The 22,562-nt window shown below is 44.2% G+C and overlaps 1 protein-coding gene across 1 annotated transcript in view; it reads left to right on the plus strand.

Annotated features, from left to right (window-relative positions):
• LOC125947652 (uncharacterized) overlaps window positions 1-2,509 on the plus strand; it is a 211,296-nt gene extending 208,787 nt beyond the window's left edge. Inside the window, exon 4 of the mRNA XM_049672833.1 lies at window positions 2,431-2,509. Coding sequence (XP_049528790.1) covers window positions 2,431-2,509 — 79 coding nt within the window. The remainder of the gene's footprint in view (window positions 1-2,430) is intronic.
• Window positions 2,510-22,562: the final 20,053 nt, after the last annotated feature.

Below are 22,562 nucleotides of genomic sequence, written 5' to 3' on the forward strand. Positions count from 1 at the left end.
GCCTGCATTGCCTTTAATAACCTTTTCAAGACTGTTTTCACTGCTGACAATGGTCATCTACCACCATTTAGTTTGTATTGACCTCCTATCTCTGATGTTATCATATCTGAAAATGGAGTGTTTATTGTATTGTTAAACCTTGGTGTGAAGAAATCACCTGGTCCAGATGATATTCGACATGCCTTGATAAAGCAGTATGCTGAATGGTGCCCCAAATATTTGTGTAATATTTAGAAGGTTGCTTCAGGAGGATATCTTACCAGATGACTGGAGAGTCACAAGAATTAAACCTCTACATAAAAGTGGTGACAGAAAATGCATACAAAATTATAGGCCAATCTCACTTCTACTGGACGCAAGCTACTCCGGCATATTGTTCATAAACATTTAACTGACTTTGTAGAGGAACATAACGTAATATCAAACGTCCAACATCGCTTCAGAAGGGGATACTAGACATGTACTCAGCTGGTAGAGGCTATTCGCGATTTTTCAGAAGCAATTAATGAAGGCAAACAGACTGATGCCACATTTTTGGACTATCGCAAGACTTTCGACACGGTTTCACACAGAAAAATTATTCATAAATTAAGTTTCATAATAACAAATGACAAGGTAATGGTCTGGATCGAGGCTTAGTTGTCAAACCGGCGTCAGATTGTTTCCCTGAATAATGCCCACTTCCACAGCATCCCGGTTGAGTCCGGAGTTCCCCAGGGATCTGTTCTTGGACCGCTTTTGTTTCTTATTTTTATAGATAATATTGTCTGTTCGCTTTCTGTCCATGTTAAGTTAAACGCTGATGACTCTGTCCTTTAGTGAAAAAATAAATTGCATTCTGGATCAAATTAGGCTAAATAACGACCTTCAAAAAGTAAAAGGTTGGTGTGGCATGTGGCAAATGGTTATAAATCTTAATGAACAGTATATATGAGAATAACACTTAAAAGGAACCCTCTTGGTTGCCAATATTGTATTACTGATCACGAACTTTCCGAAGTCGCATGCTACAAGTATCTGGGTCTCTAGATTTCTAATAACCTTTCTTGGAGTAAACATACTGATACCGTCTCCGCTAATGATCTTCGTAAACTGTTCTTTTTAAGGCGGGAATTACCGGTATGCTACCCCTGAAGCTCGGTAACTTGCTTATAAAGCTATTGTACGACCAGTCTTAGAATATTGCTGTTATAGTCTCGGACCACTTCACTAAAACTAACATTTACAAATTGGAAAGGGTTAAAAAAAGCAGTGAGGTTTATCTATAATTCATATGGACGTACGCTCGTGAGAAAAAGTATGCTAACCAGGGATTGCGTGATGAAGCCGATTTTTCAACCACCTGCGAATGCAACTTGAAATTGACGACTGCAGCCCAAACTTGGCATTGCAAACTTTCAGTGCACTCGTCAATTTCAGTTTATATATGTTAATCACGAAGAAATTCAGTTTTTTTCGGCGACCCTACGGTCCGTATACTTTTGCTCACGGGTGTACATCCATCACGGACCTTCAAAGAAAAAGCGGTGTACCGTCTGTTACCAACAGGAATCGTATTTGTCGCTTGAAATTCTTTTTCCAGTTGGTAAATGGGCACTACAATGCTGACACCTCGCAAATAATTACTTATTCCAGTGGTTACGCTACACGCATGCCACATTCTCTCTTAGTAAAATCATTATTAGCAAGAACTAACTGTTACAAATATTCCTATTTTTCCAGAACCATAACCGACTGGAACAACCTTGCTGATAGTGTAGTAACACAGAATTCATTGTCATTGTTTGAGGCACACATTCAATATCTTGGCATTTTCTTTGGTGTGTGTGTGTGTGTTGAGCCATATTCGGCGCTTATTAATGCTGCATTGAAATTATTATTTTATTACGGGCTTGCGCGTGATAACATTGATGACCAACTTTCTGCTATGCAAATGTGTTGTTGAAGCCTTTGCCTTGATGTATTTTTATTTCTGTCTCAATATGTTACTGTACAAATATGTATACCCACCTGCATTGGTCTTGTGTTCAAGACCGCAGTATTACTAAATAAATAAATAAATAAATAAATAAATAAATAAACAAATAAATATAGTGCAGTCTGACACTGCGGCGAAAACTGAATAGTGATACGGTACGGCGCAAGTTGGAATACGCTAGCGCAAGACAGGGGTAAATGGAGATCGCAGGGAGAGGCCTTCGTCCTGCAGTGGACATAAATATAGGCTGATGATGATGATGATGACTACCATGCATATGGTGGCACGGGTGGTTACTGATTGTACCGCATGGTGGAACGGTGGTAAGGGGAACATTCTCGCCTTCTTCCCTCGTGACAGCTACAGCGTTTTGAGAATCTGTCGCTGAGAAGATACGCTTCTACTCGAAGAATCAGACGCTTCTGTTTGAGACGCTGCGCCTCTTGTTGCAGGCGCTGCACACGGTTCCCAACTTGTCCTTCAGGACGTGGCACTCGCGGCATCGGTTGGCTCCTACGTACGAGTGGGTGAGTCACTTGGGTAATGGAAGCGCCATTCATAAGGCATAGTGCAAATTAGTGTCCAAAATAACCACCTCCCAAAGCATGCTCAACACATTGTTGGATAGCAACCGTGGCTGGTACATTACAAATGTTTTTCAACACGAAACTGTTCTCTGCCAAGCTCCAGGAAAAGTCTGTCCCATGTGCCAGCACTCAGCAATCACCACCACGCAAGTTTCCTTACATTCAAGAAAAGTTTATGTGTATAGGTGTGATACTGAGGTGTAAACGAAACTTTGCTATTCGGTTTTAAATTCTTTCAAAAAAAGTTCGGTGCTCTTTTAGAAATATTCTGTTATGGCTTTTAAAAATTATCTGAAGCTTCTTGCTACTTTTTTTTTTTGCTACAATGAATGAGTTGTACAAAGGAATACATGTGAGAGTGCCTAGAACCACCGATGGTCCTAGCGAACGCAGTGTTAATTGCCGGCACGTCATCCATCGTACCGACCATGTCTGTGCACAAATATAACGCGAGTAGACTCCTAATGCGTTCTCATAAGAGTGTCAAAGTTGAAGCGTGTGTGTGTGCGTGTGTGGTGAAAATGACGTGGTCTGCTCCGGACCACCGTCAGTTGCGGAGAGGTAGCACGTGCGTCGACTGTGCTCCTGAACGACGTTTTGTAATGTGGTTGACGCGGGACCGAAAGGAGCTGCGAAGTAATGCTAACGCGTTTCCCTAGCGTTTACCGCTAAATCATCACTGATTTTGTTTTTCAAGACATTTTGCTTCAGAGTGTGCCTCGCGTTATATTCTTATCTTTGGGTAAGTGACACGAATATAACACGCTTTTTTTTTAAACACGAAAGTGATCTGTACCAAGCACCAGCAAAAATTTATCTCACATATACGTACGTCACGCGATCATCATCACGCAAATTTCCGGCCATTCCCGCGAGATGGCGCTAGTTTGACTTTTTGTGTTTGGCCTTTTGTTCAACCTTTCTTTTCCTTTTTTTCCTTTTTTTTTAGGCAGTGTTAATACATTGCCAGGAAATACCTCGGTTACAAGAATATAAATACATTGGGGTATGTATAAACGAAGGCAATAGATATATGTAAATACAGGAAAAAATAACAGCAAAGGGGAAGAGAAATGAGGCCATAATGAAAACAGAGCGCTTTGGGGATACAATAGGTACGAGGCGCTTCGTGGTATGTGGAATGTTATAATGGTTCCAGAACTTACATTTGGAAATGCGGTTGTTTGCTTGAAATCCGGGGTACAATCAGGACTCGATTGCAACCAAAGGTCAGTGGGACGCCTCGCATTGGGCGCTCACGGGAAGACTATAAATGAAGCTGTGCATGGTGATATGGGTTGGACAAGTTTTGGGGTGAGGGAAGCGCAGAGTAAAAGTGATTATGAACTGCGACTGAGGGCTATGCAAGAAAGTAAATGGTTTGAGAAAGCGTTAAGATATTTGTACCGGAAGAACATTGATTCACAGTGTAGGAAAACAACTAAGAAGCTTACCAGTAATTACGCAACCGGTATAGAAAGTAACATGGCAACATAAAATGGGAAGCGCAAAGTGAGAGAGGCTGAGACAATCTCATGGGTGACGGCAATGGAAAAGAAACCTTCTATGAGTAACTACTCAAGAGGAAAAAGATGAAATCAGGAAAGAAACTACTTAAGATAACTCAAAGGGAAGCTCTTTACTTTTCGAAGCGAGGTCAAGATGCCTTAGAACGCGCACTTATGAAGCGAGGTACAATAAAGCAGAAGAAGCTTGTGCTTGGTGCGGTAGAGCTAGGGAAATGTTGGACCATGTTCTGTTAGAATGTGAAGATATCTGCACAGCGGTCGATTTAGGCACCTCTGGCCTCGTTGAAGCCCTTGAGTTCAGCGAGAGCAGGGGGAAAGTAAGCATGTCCACAATAGAAATTAGTAAGAGGCGATTGGAAGATTGGTAGAAGAAAAGTAGGGAACCGACAAACGACGGACAAAAACAAAGTATTTCAGAAAATCTGGTGGTGGAAATGCCTCGTTTTTCTTGTCTTTTTAATTTTTTATGACATTTATGACATTGGGCAACATACCAACGAGATTGGTGGCGCAACCCACCGCCCTGTTACAAAGGGGACGCTCCTAGCATCCATCCATCCGTGAGGTGGTGGGAGCTCAAAGGGGGATGGTCCGAGAAAGGTAGGACGACATAGCTAGAGGGAAGAGGGAGGGGTTGCCCTCGGTATGGTGCGGGGACAGGAACAGCGGTGGGAAAAGGCGGGACGGAAGGAAACGGCACACTGGCTCTACCAAGGTCTCTAGCTTTTCACCGCATTCTTGCCGTCAGTCACCAGATGCCCTTCGATGAGCGCGCTCGCCGAACGCTCATCTCCTCACCTGGAAACTTGTGTATGGGCGCGCGCGCGTTATTCCGCCGGAGCTATAACGAAGCAGTTTCGCCACATATGCACTCGCCGTCACGTCGGATATGCTTTGACGCCTGCTGCCGGCGGGGTGCTGTTCAGCCTGCACAGCAGCACAGGCCTCACGTGCCTGCTAAATCTGTCATTGCTTCGCCCTTTCGGCGAACCTGGGATTAATAAAGGACAGGGCACATTTATCGACTTGTATTTGTGATTGCGCAACAAAGCTGACACTGCTTCTTAAAATGTACGTTTCCCTATAAACAAATTTTACCTTAACATCTTGACACAAGATTGAGCGAGCACGCTGTCGGAGAATTCTCCTCTGCTGAGCGCGAAGTGAAACATATATCGATAGCGTCTCGCACACTTGGCGGCTTCTGGCGACTACAGAGTGAAATATGTTTGCACTGCTGTTTGCACATTCTCTAATGTGGCGTGTTTTAGGCACGTTGATAAAATTCTGAGAGTTACGTTGGCGAAAAAAACTTGGCGAAAGAAACTTTACTTCAGGACATTCTTTCACAGCTGGCTGCTCACATTTTGTTTACAGTAGCCTCCAACATCTCTTCGACTCAGGCGAGAACCCATAGACGGCCATTGCTGTAAAAAGTTTGGAAAGGCATTTCTCCAGACGTACCTCATATTAAGGCACCAATAACACTGCTACCTTTTAATTTCGTTATTTCAAAACGCATGGATGGTGTCATGGCCATTGACGCTCCAATTGGCGTACAGATGCACGTCTTAAAATTATGAAAAGTGAGAATGACATATTTAGCTATAAGTGATTACAGTATGTCTAGTGAGATCTACTGAATGTTTTTGTTTGAGTTATTTTGAAATATTTGATCTCCTTCTATAAACTTTTATTTCCGTAACCAATTTGCCTGGAACAGGGTGGTCAGCCGGCATTTACACTGGTCAGCATCCCTGTGTTTCCTTCTCTGTTTTCTCCTCAAGTTGTGACAAACCAACCTAACCAAATATTAGAATTGGCAAAACCAGACTCAGTGTTCACGTTCTAGCCGCCGTAGCGTGACAACCTGAGTACCGAATGACACGACAGGAGGACCGCGCCAAAACGAAAAAGAAAGAAATGTAAGGGAAAGGACGAACAGAAGAAGACAAAGAGGCAGAGAGAAAGAAAGAATAGAAAATATTAGACCGCACTGATCAAAACAAAGGAGATGAAACGAAAATATGGTTGGGACACCCTGCACATATTGATTCCACTCCTCATTTCTCAAATATTTGCCTAGGGCTGCTTCTTTCATCATACATCTCGCCACATGTCGCAAATGTCCCGTGCGCAATTAGTATTCCAGACAACGTGACGGCTGGACGCCGGTTATAAAACGAATGGCCACGCAAATAGTCGAGAATACTGGCAAGTACGAGCGCAAGAACGCTTTATCATAAGTCCTGAAGCGCGTATGCCTGGTGATCAGATTTTCGTAGTTCATGTAAAGGCTTGATGCTACTCGAGATATCAGCCGCGGCAGCATCGCGTGTATCCTGGAACATCAGTCATGGTGCCTCGAATGCTGGCCGTGTCTGCGGCCATGAAAGTCCATATTGACCGCATATTAAACACTTTCGGGTAACGTACTTTGGGCATGCCTTGGCTGAGTGAGGATCAATAAGAAATACTTACAACCAACTTATACTGCCTATCTAATTAAACGCAGGTTACAGATCTTACCGAAACATACAAAACGAACCTAGGAGCATTCCTTTCTTTGAAGAGTTACATGAACGCAATAATTCTAAAAACGGCTTAGTCGCGTTGCTCTTTAAATTTAGGAGTTTGATGTCTATATTCATGACAAGCACATGACAAAACAATTTTCTTTTTTTTTCCCTCACCTATTATTGGAATTGAATAGCTTATTCTTATAATAGGTACAACTGAGGTAGATGAAAGATTAACAAAGCATAAAGACGGGCAAATTGAAATGAATTCAACCTGGCTCGGCGCCGTGCACTTTAGCCGGTTACTGAAGTACTAAAGCGCCAAACAGACGACACAAGAAGAGACACGGACGAGCGATTACTAACAATTTATTGAAAGAAACACGCAAGTAGAAACGATGGAACCCAGCCTTCAAGACGCAAACACCAGGAGAGAAGCAGACAGACACACGCTGGGCCTAGCAACAAGTTTAATAAAAACAACCACACAGAAGTTCGCAGTGAAGCCAGAGCGCACATGCGTCGTACATAGCACGTGACAAGCAAAAAAATAAAACACTAAATGACACCTAGTAACCACATTTTTCTAAATAAGCTATCTCTTTCTTTGACAGCGATAACGAGGGCACACTAACGCAATGATTGTGACCATGTTTTCGGATATGGTACGCTTCAATCAGTTCTCGTTCGTATCGTGTTGGTTCCCCTGCCTATAATTTGTGTGTCTGCCAAAACAGGCGAGCAGCCACACACTCGGCAATGAGAAGGCAGATTTGCTCCTCCTCCTGACGTGACAGACGTTTCGTCTTCTTTTAAGCGGACAATAATACAACGCCGCGTCTGGCCTATATACACGCGACCACACTTCAACGGTATGCGATAAACAACATTTTTGATGCAAGTTCTGAAGTTATGGCTTGTACTGCAGGCACTCCTAGGTTTACGATTTTCAATCCTAGCACATAGACTTGACATCTTGCACGGCGCCGAAAACACAGCACGAACGCCGTGCCTTGTGGCAACTTTTTTCACATTGTGGGAAACCTTGTGGATATACGGCTTGACTACCACTCGCTTACGGTCCTCACTAGCAGTGTTATGTGCTCTGTCTTCTGTTTCTTTTTTCAACCTTTTCAGTTTTGTCTCGGCTGCTGCCTTGAGAACAGTGTCAGGAAAGCCGGCCACCTGCAGACGCTTAATCTGCTGATGAAAACTTTGCTCCATTGAATGATGGCAGCTTCTATTGAGGGCATTGTTGATGCAGAGGATAGCTATGTCACGCTTCACTAGTTTTGAGTGCGACGACTCGAATGGTAGAAGCTGTTTCTGGGTACGAGGCGCATACATCCAGCAGACGTGACCATTGTCAGAGAAGGCTAGTTTTAAGTCTAAAAATCTAATAGCATTATCTGATGCCAGTTCTTTCGTAAAATTAAGAGCCTTCGTGCATGCTCTGAATGAGCAAAAAATATCGCTTGAAACCGACTCTAGTTCCAAAGGGTCCTTCAGGTTTAACAAGATCAAAAAATCATCAACATACCTGAAGACTTTGACTACCCTATCGGCATTTAAAGAGCTGCTCAAAGCATTGTCAAATTTTGAAAGAAAAATATGGCATAAGGCGGGTGCCAAACTGGACCCTGTGCATATGCCATTCTTTTGACAAAAAATTCATCCTGAAATTCAACAATCGTCGACGATAGGTACATGGCTAGAAGTTCCAGGAAGGAATCAATAGGAACACCGCAGGCGTTCTGGAACGGAACTGACCCGTTTTCTTCGATGAGCTCTCGCACAGCTACAAACAAATCAACATGTGGCACTGAATACAACAAGTTCTCTACGTCTAAGGAGACGTACTTGTACAGGCGGCTCCGGCTGTTACTCTTATCTAAGATGATGATGATCATCATCATCAGCCTATATTTTATGTCCACTGCAGGACGAAGGCCTCTCCCTGCGATCTCCAATTACCCCTGTCTTGCGCTAGCGTATTCCAACTTGAGCCTGCAAATGATAATTGCGCCCAAATCGTCGAAACATCCTAAGAGCAGCGTTTACAAATATACGGTGACATCAGTTCTAAACTTTCATATGCTCCCCCTTGGGCAAAATGGATTCAGTGATAAAGCCGATTTTCTATCCGCCTTCTGACGTAACTTGAAATTGAGAACTGCAGTCCAAACTTGGCAATGCGAACTTTTCAGTGCACTCGAGTCAATGAGCCTCAATTACGAATAAATCCCGTTTCCTTTTATTCTTGCAAGCCCGCGCTCCGTATACTTTTTTTTTCTCGTGGGTGTACAATTTAGATGTACTTGGGCAGTTTGCAAAATAAAAATGTTCCTACAAGAGCACGTTCAAATAAGTTCCTTCACGAGTTCCACATTCCAAGCACAATACTCGCAAACCACGTAATGTTTTTTCCCGCTTCATCATAATCATCAACCTATATTTATGTCCACTGCAGGACGAAGGCCTCTCCCTGCGATATCCAATGAGCCCTGTCTTGCACTAGCTGATTCCAACTTGCGCCCGCAAATTTCCTAACTTCATCCCCCCCCCCCCCCCTCGCTTTCTGCCGTCCTCGACTGCGCTTCCCTTCTCCTGGTATCCATTCTGTAACTGTAATGGTCGGCTGGTTATCCATCCTACGCATTACATGGCCTGCCCAGCTCCTTTTTAACACGAAAGTGTTTTATGCCGGGGTCCACCAAGACTTCACTGACGTATTTCCGTCACGGAAATACGTCATAGAACATAATACAAAGAAAGAAACCAGAAGAAAAAGTTCCACAAACATGCAAAATTTGGAAATCGAACCCACGACCTCTCGGTCCGCGACGATAGATCACCGAGCGTTTAACCCATTGCGCCACAAACGCATTTGCAGAGAGCTACACAGACGCGCCTTATATATCTAACACTCCTCCGTGTACCCGCGCTCTTGCTCGGGGCGGTGCCGCCGCCTACGAGCAGAAAAGAGAAGTACTGCATTATGACACTAACGCGCACCGACAGTGAACGCTTCGGTGGTCTCAGCAATACGACGCCTCGATGCCAGCATTCGAAGGGACGCTGGCATCAAGAAGCACTACCAACGCCACCTAGGTGGCGTTCACCGTACTCAGCACAGCGGAGCGTGGCCTCCGCAATTAGCTCTGAAAATGTTTCTGAAGTTGATCGCGGAGGCTGCAATTACGACGCGCTGTACGCGCTGATTTGACTCGGTGACGATTCAGTTACGTGCTTTGTCTTGCGCGTTGTATTAGTGTGTCAGTTACGTGCTTCGTCTTTCGCGTTGTGCTAGCGTGTGCAGCGTAGTGCAGCTTCCATATGCACGACGGTTGCTCATGGTCATCGACGTTGGTAGTCATGATGGAGGAGACGTGCCACCAGGCGTCAGCGTGGGTGCATCAACGCCTAAGGGCGCTTTAGCCACAAAATACCAATAGACATTATATATCAATGTGCAATAAACATTACACTACTTCTGTGAAGACACGTTTCACTTTCGTGTTCTATACCGATTCCTATATAAGAGGGATCAACCACATTTTTTCCCTCTTAATGTCAACCAGAAAATTAGTTATCTCGCTTTGCTCTCTGATCCACACCGCTCTCTTGCTGTCTCTTAACGTTAGGCCTAACATTTTTCGTTCCATCACTCTTTGTCTGGTCCTTAACTTGTTCTAGAGCTTCTTTATTAACCTCCAAGTTTCTGCCCCATATGTTAGCACGTGTAGAATGAAATCATTGTACACTTTTCTTTTCAACGACAGTGGTAAGCTCCCAGTCAGGATTTGGTAATGCCTGCCGTATGCACTCCAACCCAATTTTATTATTCTGTAAATTTCTTTCTCGTGATCAGAGTCCCCTGCGAGTAAATTACCTAGATAAACGTACTCCTTTACAGACTCTAGAGGCTGACTGGCGATCCTCAATTCTTGTTCTCTTGCCAGGCTATTGAACATTATCTTTGTCTTCTGCACCCATACTAATCTTCAACCCAACTCTTACACTTTTCCGGTTAAGGTCCTCAACCATTTGTTGTAATTTGTCCCCATTGTTGCTGAATAGGACAATGTCATCTGCAAACCGAAGGTTACTGAGATATTCGCCGTTGATCCTCACTTCTAAGCCTTCCCAGTCTAAGAGCTTGAACACTTCTTCTAAGCATGCATGCAGTGAATAGCATTGGAGAGATTGTGTCTCCTTGCCTGACTCCTTTCTACTAACACCGAATTTGAGACACCATACTGTGCAGTATGAAATGGCGAAAGTTCTAAATACTTCCTTCATGTCGGCTTGTGCAAACGCTCGATGGAATGTGGCAAGAATGCGTACAAGCGCTAAATTCAGTGTTGTGTTCGGCAGGACAACCTTAAAGAAGCTTTTTTTTTCTGTTACATAAATAGACGTTGACAACTGTCCCTTTTGCACGTGGTAGAAAACGTGAGCCGCTCTGAATGGTTTGTACTAATCGCATAAAAAGTAATCAAAATGGGAAAGAGCGTCGATGATTTATGCGTCTACATATTGATGCAGCGGTTGAAGAGTGCTGATGAAAGTTATGTTGCGAGAGTTGCGGCCAGAAAACAGAAACTTTCAGTCATTTAATTCACAGACGGTTACATTTCTGATGTAGCTCCATCTTCCGGCACCCGAGCGCGGAATCTGGTTAGACAGCCCGCATTTGTGACACGGGACTAAGCCTGACCAAACATAAGCTTCTATATATAGTGAAAAGAAAACGGAAATGAGCATCACGGGAATAAAAATATACTTTAGCTTTCAAACGGCCAGTTTCCATTACCGTTTGTAACTGCCGCGAGGCAAACTTGGCTCTGAACGCTGCGAACAATGAGCATCTTTAATCTTATCTTGCTATTTCCTGAGAAACGTAAAGTGTACTAGAACAAAAATTAGCCTTTGACGTGTCACCGAAATAAAAAGGAATCGGTGGGCAGCATTATAAACAACGAGTTTTCAAGAAACGACAGACTCTGTGAGAAAGAGAAAGCAGTGAATCGGAAACCGAATTCGCCAATAAAACCATGGCTGTTTAGCTTTGGTGCCCTTTATTGTTGAAACTATAATAAGCGCTCTGCAGAAGTGCCTTACATTTAATCAACTCGACTACCTTTGCTCGGCGACCACGTGCTCTTAAAAGGGTTTGAAGGTGTACGTGCACGTTCTTATCTTACAGTTTTATCAGATCACCAGGATATAAAAGCGAACAACAGCGCCTATGTGGACATCTGGGGACGATGCACTAAATCGAGATGGTGTTTGGATACCCATCGTTTCTGTGGGAACTTCATGGAGGGAAATAGTGGGCTATTAAGAACTTTGTATCGCTGCGAATACTTTAAAGCCGGCATAAAGGAGTATGCAACCACAATATGCAATTTTACCCGCGCAGTTTGATTCGGCCTAGCACCGCTAGAGGCCGCCACTACTGCAATTGTTTGCTGGCACATCCTGGCGTTCCGCTAGCACAATACCGCTATAATAAATGTGTTCTGGCTAAAACAATAACGTACATCTTAAATGCCCACAAGTTGGACGCGGTGTACCGATTTTCTGGCCACATGTATAGAAGAAAGTGACAGGCATGAAAGACAGAAGGTGGTTTTCTCCCTGTGCAGTTTTCACTGTTGTCCTACTTAGACTGCCTGTTTACAATTCCGTAATAAGCGTACGTTCATTTGGTTGTCTTAGGGGAGCAATTGAAGAAATCAAATTAAATTTGCATTCGCTTCAACTACTAAGTCACTTGTCCTTTCTAATTCTAAACGCCGAAAACAAACGAGAAACTGCCTTCCGCGTTCTTCACATGGTCACCTCAAAAGCACATGGTCCCCTCAAAGCGCATAGTCACGCAAACCTTGTCCCCATGGTAAGCATATGGTAAGCACATGACGACCTAAAGATGTACGAACTGAAGCAACAAGGATTCACAGAGCACCCGGTATCACCTCGTTTCTCTCACGTTTAGCAGTGACGCCATCCTCAGAGAAGCTTGACGATGCGCGTCACGCTCCGGCAGCGCTCACCCGGAAAGCCAAATCACTGTGCTTAGCGCGTAAGACAGAGACGGACTATCGCGCCACCTATGAGTGCTAGCGTGCATTTAAGCATTCGCGTCGGTCGTGACTCGAATCCTCAGTGCCAGAGCGTAACCCATCTGAATGCGGCTGTACTCCGTACGTATTACATTTTCTCCGTCATATGTCTTACTTTTTCGCCGGCGCACGTTTGAACGACATTCGCAGGCCCGGTTTTGTCTGTAAGTATGGTTTCCGTAATCAGTGAAGTGAGAGGATTCTGGAGCGCACAACGGCGTTGAGTCCCAGGCACGCTTACTTCTTGAACATGAATATAACGTAAACAACAGTGCATACCGCTCTGATTTTATGCAACGTAAGTACAGTCGTCGTACACAATATACTGGTGACCTTAAGTTGGAAAGAAGGTAATGCAACGGCTGCAAAGAGATCTGCTCTTTCATCTGCACTCTGACAGCCGCCAGAGGCCTTCCGAGTGTGGATCGCGGTCCCCTTCGGCTTATAACTTCAACGAGCTTGTACTGACTGTTGGATGGCCAAATCTAAAGTTCCTTATAATGCAGGCCAACGCAGTCGTGAACGACTGCCTGTGTTCGCTATAGCGACGACCACGGTAAGCAACATGCTCGTTGGTTTCTTCGTTTTGCCGCAGTTGACACAAGCCGCGCTGTCGGCCATGTCGATGCGGAAAGCAAGATATCTTCTTAAAAATACTTCATGGCACTGTCTACAAAGTACTGTTGTGTTTAGGATATTCCATATTGAAGACACAGTCGAAGGCGGTCAACGAGCTGCAGACTAGTGCATTGGAAACACCATAGGGGCTGTGGCAACATTCACAAGCACGCGAAGTTTCGCTTCTGCTTCTCTTCTTGACAACAGAATGTGTTCCTCCACGCTTTCTTCATTAGCAGATATAGCTACTTCACCGGCACATTCATTACCCATTATGCCACAGTACCTGGAAAGCCACTGAAACGTGACGCCATGTCCTTGCTCGACGATGTAATGAAGAAGCTCTCGGGTTTCTGTAACTACTTGTTCGTGGAGCTTACGGCGTACATCAGAACGTAAACAATGTATAGCTGCTTCGGATTCACTTAACGTACTTTATTTTTGAGGTGATTCCTCCCTAATCGCACATACCGCGCTAGAAGGAGCAGCCAGCTTCGCAGCTGTCGATGTTTTCCAGTGAGATATTTTAAGCTTTACGTTGGTGGCTTTCGCAGTAAAGACAGATTTCCAAGGCTTATCCAGAGAAAAGATAATCCTGATAAAGATGTTTACGTTATGTATGTACAGAACATGGCTAGTAAAGTACCAACACAGCCAAGCGTCGAAGGCGCATTTAGTAACGATTCATGAAGCGTTCCCCACTGACAAAGATTTGGCATCTAGGGTGCGCCAATCTGAGCGCTTTGAATAACTTCTCGCTTCAAGAATGCAAGTAGCGCAACCGAGCGTTTGGCTTGAAAAATCAGAATTATCTCTAAATACAGTGAATGCATGGTTACAAATTGTGCGTAGTTCCCGCGTTCTAGACACGCTTGTACATCACGGATAATCAGTGACCTTCAGAACCGTATATTTCGATAATACATAATATTTGCCACATGATGTTGAATATTCGCACTAAGCTAAGGTCCAGCAGTATAGCAGGGGACTACTGCTGCAAATGTCGGTTAGACTGCGGCGGGAACAATTAAAAATTTAATGCTGGAAAAAATTGAGCCAGTTCCACGCTTCTGAAATCGATAAAACAGCGGAGCTCTGTAAGCGTGGGTGTATAGCGTAGTGGGTATGACACTCGCATACGGATCGGCAGTACCCGTGTTCAAATCCCGCCTCGCCAAGAAAGTTGTTTTTGTTTTCTTTATTTCTCTCCCTCTCTGTCTCTCTTTCTTTCTCTCTGTGCACCTCCTCTCTCGCCACTCTCCGATCACCTGTGGCTGGCGCGCACTTCGCGAAACTGATCAACGCTCGGCACCGTTCAACCTCAGCCTTAAACAGCTCCGCTGTTAAAAAAAGTACACAAAGCAAGCAACCTGACACCCCGAAGAGAAGTTCCTCACGGTCGCAACCTATAGTAAGCACACCCGTAATAAGCACCCGTGTTGCAAACAAGGCATTAAAAACTCTCGCCGAGCGCATTGTAGCATTTAGTGGAGCTATCGAGTCATAATTGTTTAATAAATGTGGAAACCGCAATCTGGGCATGCATTTATTTTTTTACGTTTTTAACTTGAAGCAACGTACCACGGTGTCCTTTCTCAATGTTCTTCCTTCAGATTTATTCACGTGTGTTTAGGTTTTGCCCAGATAACGTTTACAATCAAAGAACGCATAAAGAAAAAGAAATAAGTGCAAATGCATTTTGTCGCAGAACAGCTTCCCTATGTCACTGCTTGAATCGTTCTATACCTGACCGCTATATCGCTGGGTAAAGGAGAGAAGGTGTATTTTAACTATTGCCGCATGAATGATGTTGCACGTACTTTTTTTCCCCTTTTTTTCTCCCGTATTTTATGAGGAGGTCAGCGCTCAGCTAGCTCAGTGAGAATTCGCTGATAGGAAACCAGAAAGCCAGACAGAAATAAATTTACGAAAGAGTGGGGCCCATATTCATAAAAAGCTCTTACACTAGAACTGTTCCTCAGACAAACTTCAACCCAATCCTGCATGATGTTGTACATATAATTACCGACAGCGGCCGGCCAATGCAAGGGTCGCTTCAGAAGAAAAAGCTTTGCGAGTAGTCACAAAAGATTCTCGTTGAGTGTTGCATCTCGTTAAACATAGAGAAAACTGAGCCGGTGACAAAAATGCGTGGACCTCCTTTCGGATCTCTCCTGTGCATACAAGTGGCACGAAAGCGAATCTCGAATTCAGTGAAATGTTCATGGAGCACTGGGTAAACCTGAGCACCCGCATCTTCCGTACCATCTATGTCTTGAGTAAGCTGCGTGCCTACTTAGATATTAAATATTTATTACAAAAGCTGTTGTTTACGGGTACTGTATTTCGGCTGCGATTCGATCCCCTCCTTCCTGAGTCAACAAACCGCTGCTGCAGAACGCGTCTCGTCGTTGGCAGGTAAATCGTAATCGAAACTTAACGAAACGATGATCTTGAGCAGCAGTAGGTGAACAAGGATGCCGTCTTAGTTCAGAAGAATGTGGGCTTGAACCGAACGATCGCAAACACGCAAGACAACGACCATTTGCTCAGTTTCCGGAATATCCACGACCGCGGAACGGAGCCGGGTGACTGTCTGTTGAGCGTAGCACACCGGGTACATGACACGTGTGTAAACAAATGAGCGTTCTTAGAACTTCAGGCAAACACTTCATTTCAAGAACCGACAAAGCTGTTTGTAGGAATTATTCAGGTCGCATATTGCATTAGGGCGCAAGTATTGCCCGCTGCAAGTAGAAATACTGAATGCGCGTATATAAGGAAGAGAAAGTGAGAAATAAGTACATTTTATTTGAAAGTAATGCTTATTTATGGCGTAGTCTTTGTAGGGCACAAATATTTTTTTTGCAGGGGCTATCACACGTACGCCACAGCGTAGAGAGCGTCGTAGCGGAGGCTGTCCAGTGAATGGCTAGATGGATGGCCGGATGAAATATAAATCTCTGATGAATCAGTCGTAAGCCTTATTGACTAATATACGCTAACTGATCATCTACTTTATGGTATAAGCCGCCATTGCCAAGTGGTCGTTTGTTGCCAATGGGGAGCTGATAAAGAATCAGCTTTAAAAACAAATTAAAGCCCTTGTTTAAAGCACACCGGCCCGAAGAGTTTCGTCTCATTTGGCGCGTGAAACTGAAACCCAACAAAACGCAAACACGCGCGCGCGCATTAATTACTGGAGACCATTCTGGCCTTTTGGACGCTATGTTATTCGCTTGAACTCGAGTTTCGCGCAAACACTTCGCACTGCTGCTCCACATCCTTTTTGACTACTAAAACCACCGTAGGAGATTGGCCTTTGTCATGTGACGGTCATATAAATCATAAAGTTTAAGTTTCTATTTTAATTTCTAAGCCGCAGTGCGTCAACTGATTTATCGGCGTTTCACAACAACCAGCCATGGTTCCGTCGTAAGAAAAGGCTGCATTAACAACAATGAACTCTGTAGAGACCAAGTTTGGTAGCTAGACCAGAAAAAAAAAGGAAGCGTCAGGCAGAGGACCTACAAAGTGAACAAGAATCGTTGTGAACGCTATAGTTGTGCAGACTGCTGGGATCATCACCAACGACGTGGATTACTATAAGTGCTCCTATTACACCCGCCAGCCACAGCTACTGCGCAAACATAGGTTGGCTGCGAAATCAAAAAATGCATTTTTTTTTCACGGAAGTCATAGAAAACTGGCTGCCTAAGTTCTTATCCCGTTCCAGTCTTGTATGAAATAGAGCGCGATACTATGTCGCCTTTGATTGCTCCTTGTTTCTACAAAAACAACAAATACTACTTCCAACGTTGAGACTGTTCCTTTGACCATCTCCGCCAATTTGTTCGTGAGAAATCACCATCACGGTTCGTAAATTCAGCCATGTTTGCTGACCCATTCTCGTAACTTATTTTTTCTTTCTTTCTCAAACCTTATCTCCCCTGTCATGGCTTCCAAGCTTTCACCAACTAATGACTTCGGCGAATATCATTTTGCAAATAGCTTAGAACCTACTTCTTCAGCCACAATCTTTTTCAATTCCCACTTGGTGGAATCTCGGCACCTGCATTTGCAGCCGTTTTTTGATGAAGGCTTTCTCAGCGGTTGGAAAAGAATTGGTCATTCTGATAGGACGTTTGCTATTTGCACGGAGCCACGTTGGATAAAGAGGCGGTCTACAAGACAAACAATGACCTCGAGCGGAAAAATACTGCGACAAGGGAGTCGTCCCTATCACGGGACCTGCAGTCCGTTAAGATCAAGCTTTCCAAGTTGATTGAACGACCCTCGACACGGTTGGACGCCTTGGAAGTGGCTGCGCTGTGGCACACAAATAACCACACGATTGTTTGCACCGCTCGAGTCCTCACTCGAAGATCATGGCGTAATCGTGTGGTATACGGTCGATTAGGTCGTCGCGCTTCATCGCCGCGCTCCGCGGTTTGATGGTTACCCTCACTTTTGCGGCTGAGATACGGATAATTGCTACGCTGGTCTCGACCAACAATCTACGTTTTCTCTTTTTTTACCCGCTTTAGCAACACATTCGAAAAATACTGCTCACTTCTTAATGCAGTAGTTGCCATTTACCTTTCTCGCGCAGCTGACCCCAGTTTCTCAATTCAGACTCGCCACAGTAGCTCCATGGCTACGGCATCGCGCGGCACACGACGTCGCTGGTTCGATCCCAATCGTGGCGGCAGTGTTCTGATGGGATCGGGATGCAAAATTCTCTTGTGCCGTGCGTCGGATGCACGCTAAAGAACCCCAGGTGGTATAAATTAATCCGAAGTCCCCCGCTACGCTATGCCTGATAATCAGATGGTGGTTCGGGCACGTAAAACCTCACAATTTATTTAGTTTCTCAATACTACATATAGTTCCTTTAACGGAATAGAAAAAAAAAACAAATTAAAAAAAAACAGATACTAATAAGGTCAAAGTCCGCAGTCGAAGTGCTACAAGAAGGCAAAATGGTATTCATTGCCGTTTGGGGTACCGTGAAGATAGCCTGAAGTGATGTAATGATGTTCATGTAGTGATGTAATTGATGTTCTTCGGTTCAGTTCCGAATCCCGTTGCTTCGAGAAAAGAAGTCGTCAGTAGTTGACGCTGCAAAAAAAAACGTTTCAAGTGTGAACATGCAATGCTTTCTATGTGGCGTGTTTATAGCTTAATAAAGGAAAAAAAAAAGGTTGCGTGAAAGAGCCGAACAGCTCCGTCACCTTCAAAATGGATAGGCAGGCAATATTAATAAGCTACCGTATTTACTCAAAAAGATGTCGAACCCGTATGTAAGTCGATACCTATATATTGAACTCACCAAGAAGTACTTTCTTGTGTTTGAATATTGGTCGACCCATATGCCTTTATAGTCAAACAAAGAACTTTGAACACGACAGACATTTAGTAACCGTTAGTTCGGCTTTTACATCTGGCTAGTCGATTCCACAAGCTGCATTCTCATCGGAACTGCCGGAGAAGGGCTCCTCGTCGGATGCTTCGCAGGCTTCCTCGGCATCCCAAGTGACGTAGCCATCGGCGCCTTCGAGTTCGTCGGATGTGCAGGATTTCTTAAAGCCAGCGTGAATAATTTCCAGACGTGCGTTATGGGCTGCACGACGGACGAACTCAGTTAACTCGGTACTTTCGCGAATAAAGGTCGAGATTGTTCGGCCACAAATATAGGCCGATAGCTCAATTTGAGCAACAATATTGAAAAAAAAATGCCGACCTATGTTCAATAAATACGGTAGATCGTACGCTGCTGCGGGTATGCGGTGACAACACAAGCAAACGCCAACGCTGTGAAGGTAGAAACAATTGCATAACGTAAATGTTCGCGCTGTTCTGGAAAGTGTTCTTTCCAGAACAGCGCGAGTGCATTACCTGCACCTGAAGTTTTCATGCCTTGAAGGTGAGAAAAATGAACCGAGGCATTGAAGGAAAGGTTTCGAGGCGAGCAGGTGGCAATACTTTTTCATTGAGATTTTCACCTCGAACAGCTTTTTTACCTTATGTTGCGAGCTGGACGATCAATCATGCTCTTTTGCGTGAAAGCCAAGATGTTCGAGGCCCCGTCGTTCAGCGTTTTGACTGTGAGAGATGAGAGACGAGTGCTAGCGATTTTTCTGACGTTGAAAACTACATGTGAGTAACAGCGTGAGGCCAAGTTAACCGCTGAGAAGGCACGGAATGGCCCGCAATTGTTCCCGTCTGCATACCTTTTTTAACATTTAGGTATTTTAAGCTGTTCTATTTTTGGATTTTGTAAGACCTGACGCCGTAGAAACCACAGCCCCCCCCCCCCCCCCCCCTGCTTAGAATACGCGGCCGAGAATTAATAGACTATAGTTGCTTTTCCCCCATTGTTTCCATACCGTTGTTTTGGCACGTAAAACCCCCAAATTTAACTTTTAAATCAATCTGCTTACCCTCACCAACATGTGCCCAACTCCAGGCTTGATATATTTCTTGAACCACTCCTTATAGCACTTTTAGTGAATCATACATGTTGGTATTTGGGCTTATTGCGCCCCGCTTTTCCCAGCATATTGTCACGCAGAAGTGACGGCAACGAAGATAACTAACAAAAGCGTGAACGAATTCAAAATCTAGTTCTTTAATTGGCTAACGTTTCTTGAGAAAAACAAGCAACACTCAAGCGATATAGTGGCGACCAGAGTCGTCTAAATTTAATCCCGTGTGTCAAGTGCGTCGCCTATTTATACATGATTGATTGATTGATTGATTGATTGATTGATTGATTGATTGAGTGAGTGATTGATTGATTGTCACAATACATGTGATGGGAGCCGATGGGAGGCGAAGGGAAGAAACCATTCAAGAATGGCGTGAGGGAGTCCTTCACCCCCCCTATTGCCAAAGACAGCAGCAAAGGCACAAGAATATTGTTTACATCAAGATACATTTTGACGAAATTAAACAGCATCTTCATACGCGTTGACGGAGCCATCAGCTTACACACATTTCTAGTTATACTGCCCTACGCAGAGTGTCATGCATTAGCATACATCACTTTTCAGACGCGTCGACACTCCAACAATTGCCGGTGCTCGAGTGCGCTCGACGACGTATAGCATATATTTGTGCCACACGCACTATATGATTAGACAAGACTCCTTTGCTGCAGAGTCGGCGACGCAGTATAGAAAATTGAAGACATCTATAGGTGCCTATAGGACACCTATAGGTCCTACGCCGAGCATTAGCCTTGTAACAGGGATTAGGCAGAGAAAAAAAAGAAAAAAAAAGAAAACAGTAACCGGGAAGAAATCGCAAATTTACGCGCCTAATTATAGAGCATGATGACTCTCTTTAGAAGCAGCTGCGAAATTAAAAACTCTGGGCTGTTGACATGAGCTTCATCTTAGTATTCCTCGAGGTGGCGGCAAACAAGCTTGTTCACGCAGGACCGGAATCGTTTGTACCACTCGATAGCAGAGGTCGCCATTTGCACCACGTTCTTGGAAGTGCACTTGTAAACCTTCGTTCTTAAGAGTCCATCGTGCTGGCTCTATGTAGAGTCGCCAAGTGACGAAATCCCGCGGCTGCTGAGCACGAGGTCGCGGGATCGAATCCCGTCCACGGTGGCCGCATTTCGATGGGGGAAAAATGCAGAATTAAAACATCCGTGTACTTCGATTTAGGTGCACCCAGTGGTAATACGTGGCGCTTCAGAAATGGGGTACCGAGATAATAATTATGTCGAATTAGGAGTCTTCAGCGGATATCGAAGCTAGAATACACGTACCGTGATCGAATCCTTCCCAACATATACATATACATCAGCTAAGGGGCGACAATTCACAGGCAGTGAGTGCCTGCGGCTAGCCTCTAATCGCTTGCACGTTGAAGTTTTCGAGCTTGAAAGCAACAGCATATGGACTTGCCGACATGCGTGTATTATAGGCGTCTCGAATTTTTCCATATTGAAACCGCTGCGGTGTCAGTGGTTGGTACGTTTATTCTGAGTGGAATCGATGTCGAGCCGCAACTCGAAGATGCCTACAATATTTATTTGAAGTACCTTACAGGCCCATAGGGCATTGTGTAAGGGGGGCGAAAAAAAATTCCAACAGTGCATACACGACCAGGTGAAAACGAATAAGTACAATACATAGTAAAAAGAAATTGAGCACATAATCGCAGTAAAGAAGAGGAGACTAAGCAATACGGAAATAACAAGAAGAAATATGGTTTACAGTTTAAAGCACACAATAAAATAAAAAGCTCATGACGCATGGATAAGTGCACAATTCATCAAAGCGTGTTATAGCATATGTAAGGCAAACAAAATTTAACAAAAAAAGGAAACGAAATGCTTAACATAAAATCAGGGGGAAAATTTTCAAAATAAGAACTGAGACATGCTAAACAACGGTCTCAGTGAAATGTGTAATAAGTTGTTGATACAATGTATCATGATTAGACAGAGATGCGATGCTGTCTGGTAGGTTATTCCATAATCTGATGGCTCGTGGAAGTGCTTATGAATTAAAAGCTAAAGTGTCACTATAATTCCGCGTAAAACTCAAATGACTGTGCAATCTTCTGGACGTGCTGGATGGGACATCGAGGTGAAAGGAACATGATCGATTGCAGTGTACAGACTTGTCCAATAATGTTAGTAGAGCGATGTCACGGCGTGTGCCTAAAGATTGGCACACGCCGTGCACGTCGTACACTTTATGTTCATTTAAGTTTAAGCATACGCATAGAAACACCTTTCATTGCTAGAGTTCTGCGTCTGGGAAGTACATTTTACAGAACAAGAGTGCCGGACTGTTTTCAGTTGTGCACGCAATCCACAATACCATAGTGACGCCTTGGCTACGCGTCTAAGGCATCTTTAGCAGGAAATGGTAGTTTCGGAGACGGGTAGCTGCGTCCGTTTTTAGTAAAGCCGACATCCAAGAACTCTTGAGATGCTGTGAACGAAAAAAAGTGCAGCACTTGTTCAACAAGTGTAGGACACTATCGCTAAATAGTTAAGATGCGTAAGAAGGTATTGAAGAAAATCTGCGCTTTACTCTCCGACTCTCCTAGCAGTCGTAGGCTTGCATTGACTTTACGCTTCTGGAAAAATCGAGCGAATGTGCTCCCTAAATCAATCCCATTCACTCAATCTTAGCGCCGGCACGATGAGATAGAGATAGACGCAAAACATGCAT

The sequence above is a fragment of the Dermacentor silvarum genome, chromosome 8, assembly GCF_013339745.2.
Source record: "Dermacentor silvarum isolate Dsil-2018 chromosome 8, BIME_Dsil_1.4, whole genome shotgun sequence".
In the NCBI taxonomy this organism is placed as follows: Eukaryota; Metazoa; Arthropoda; class Arachnida; order Ixodida; family Ixodidae; genus Dermacentor; species Dermacentor silvarum.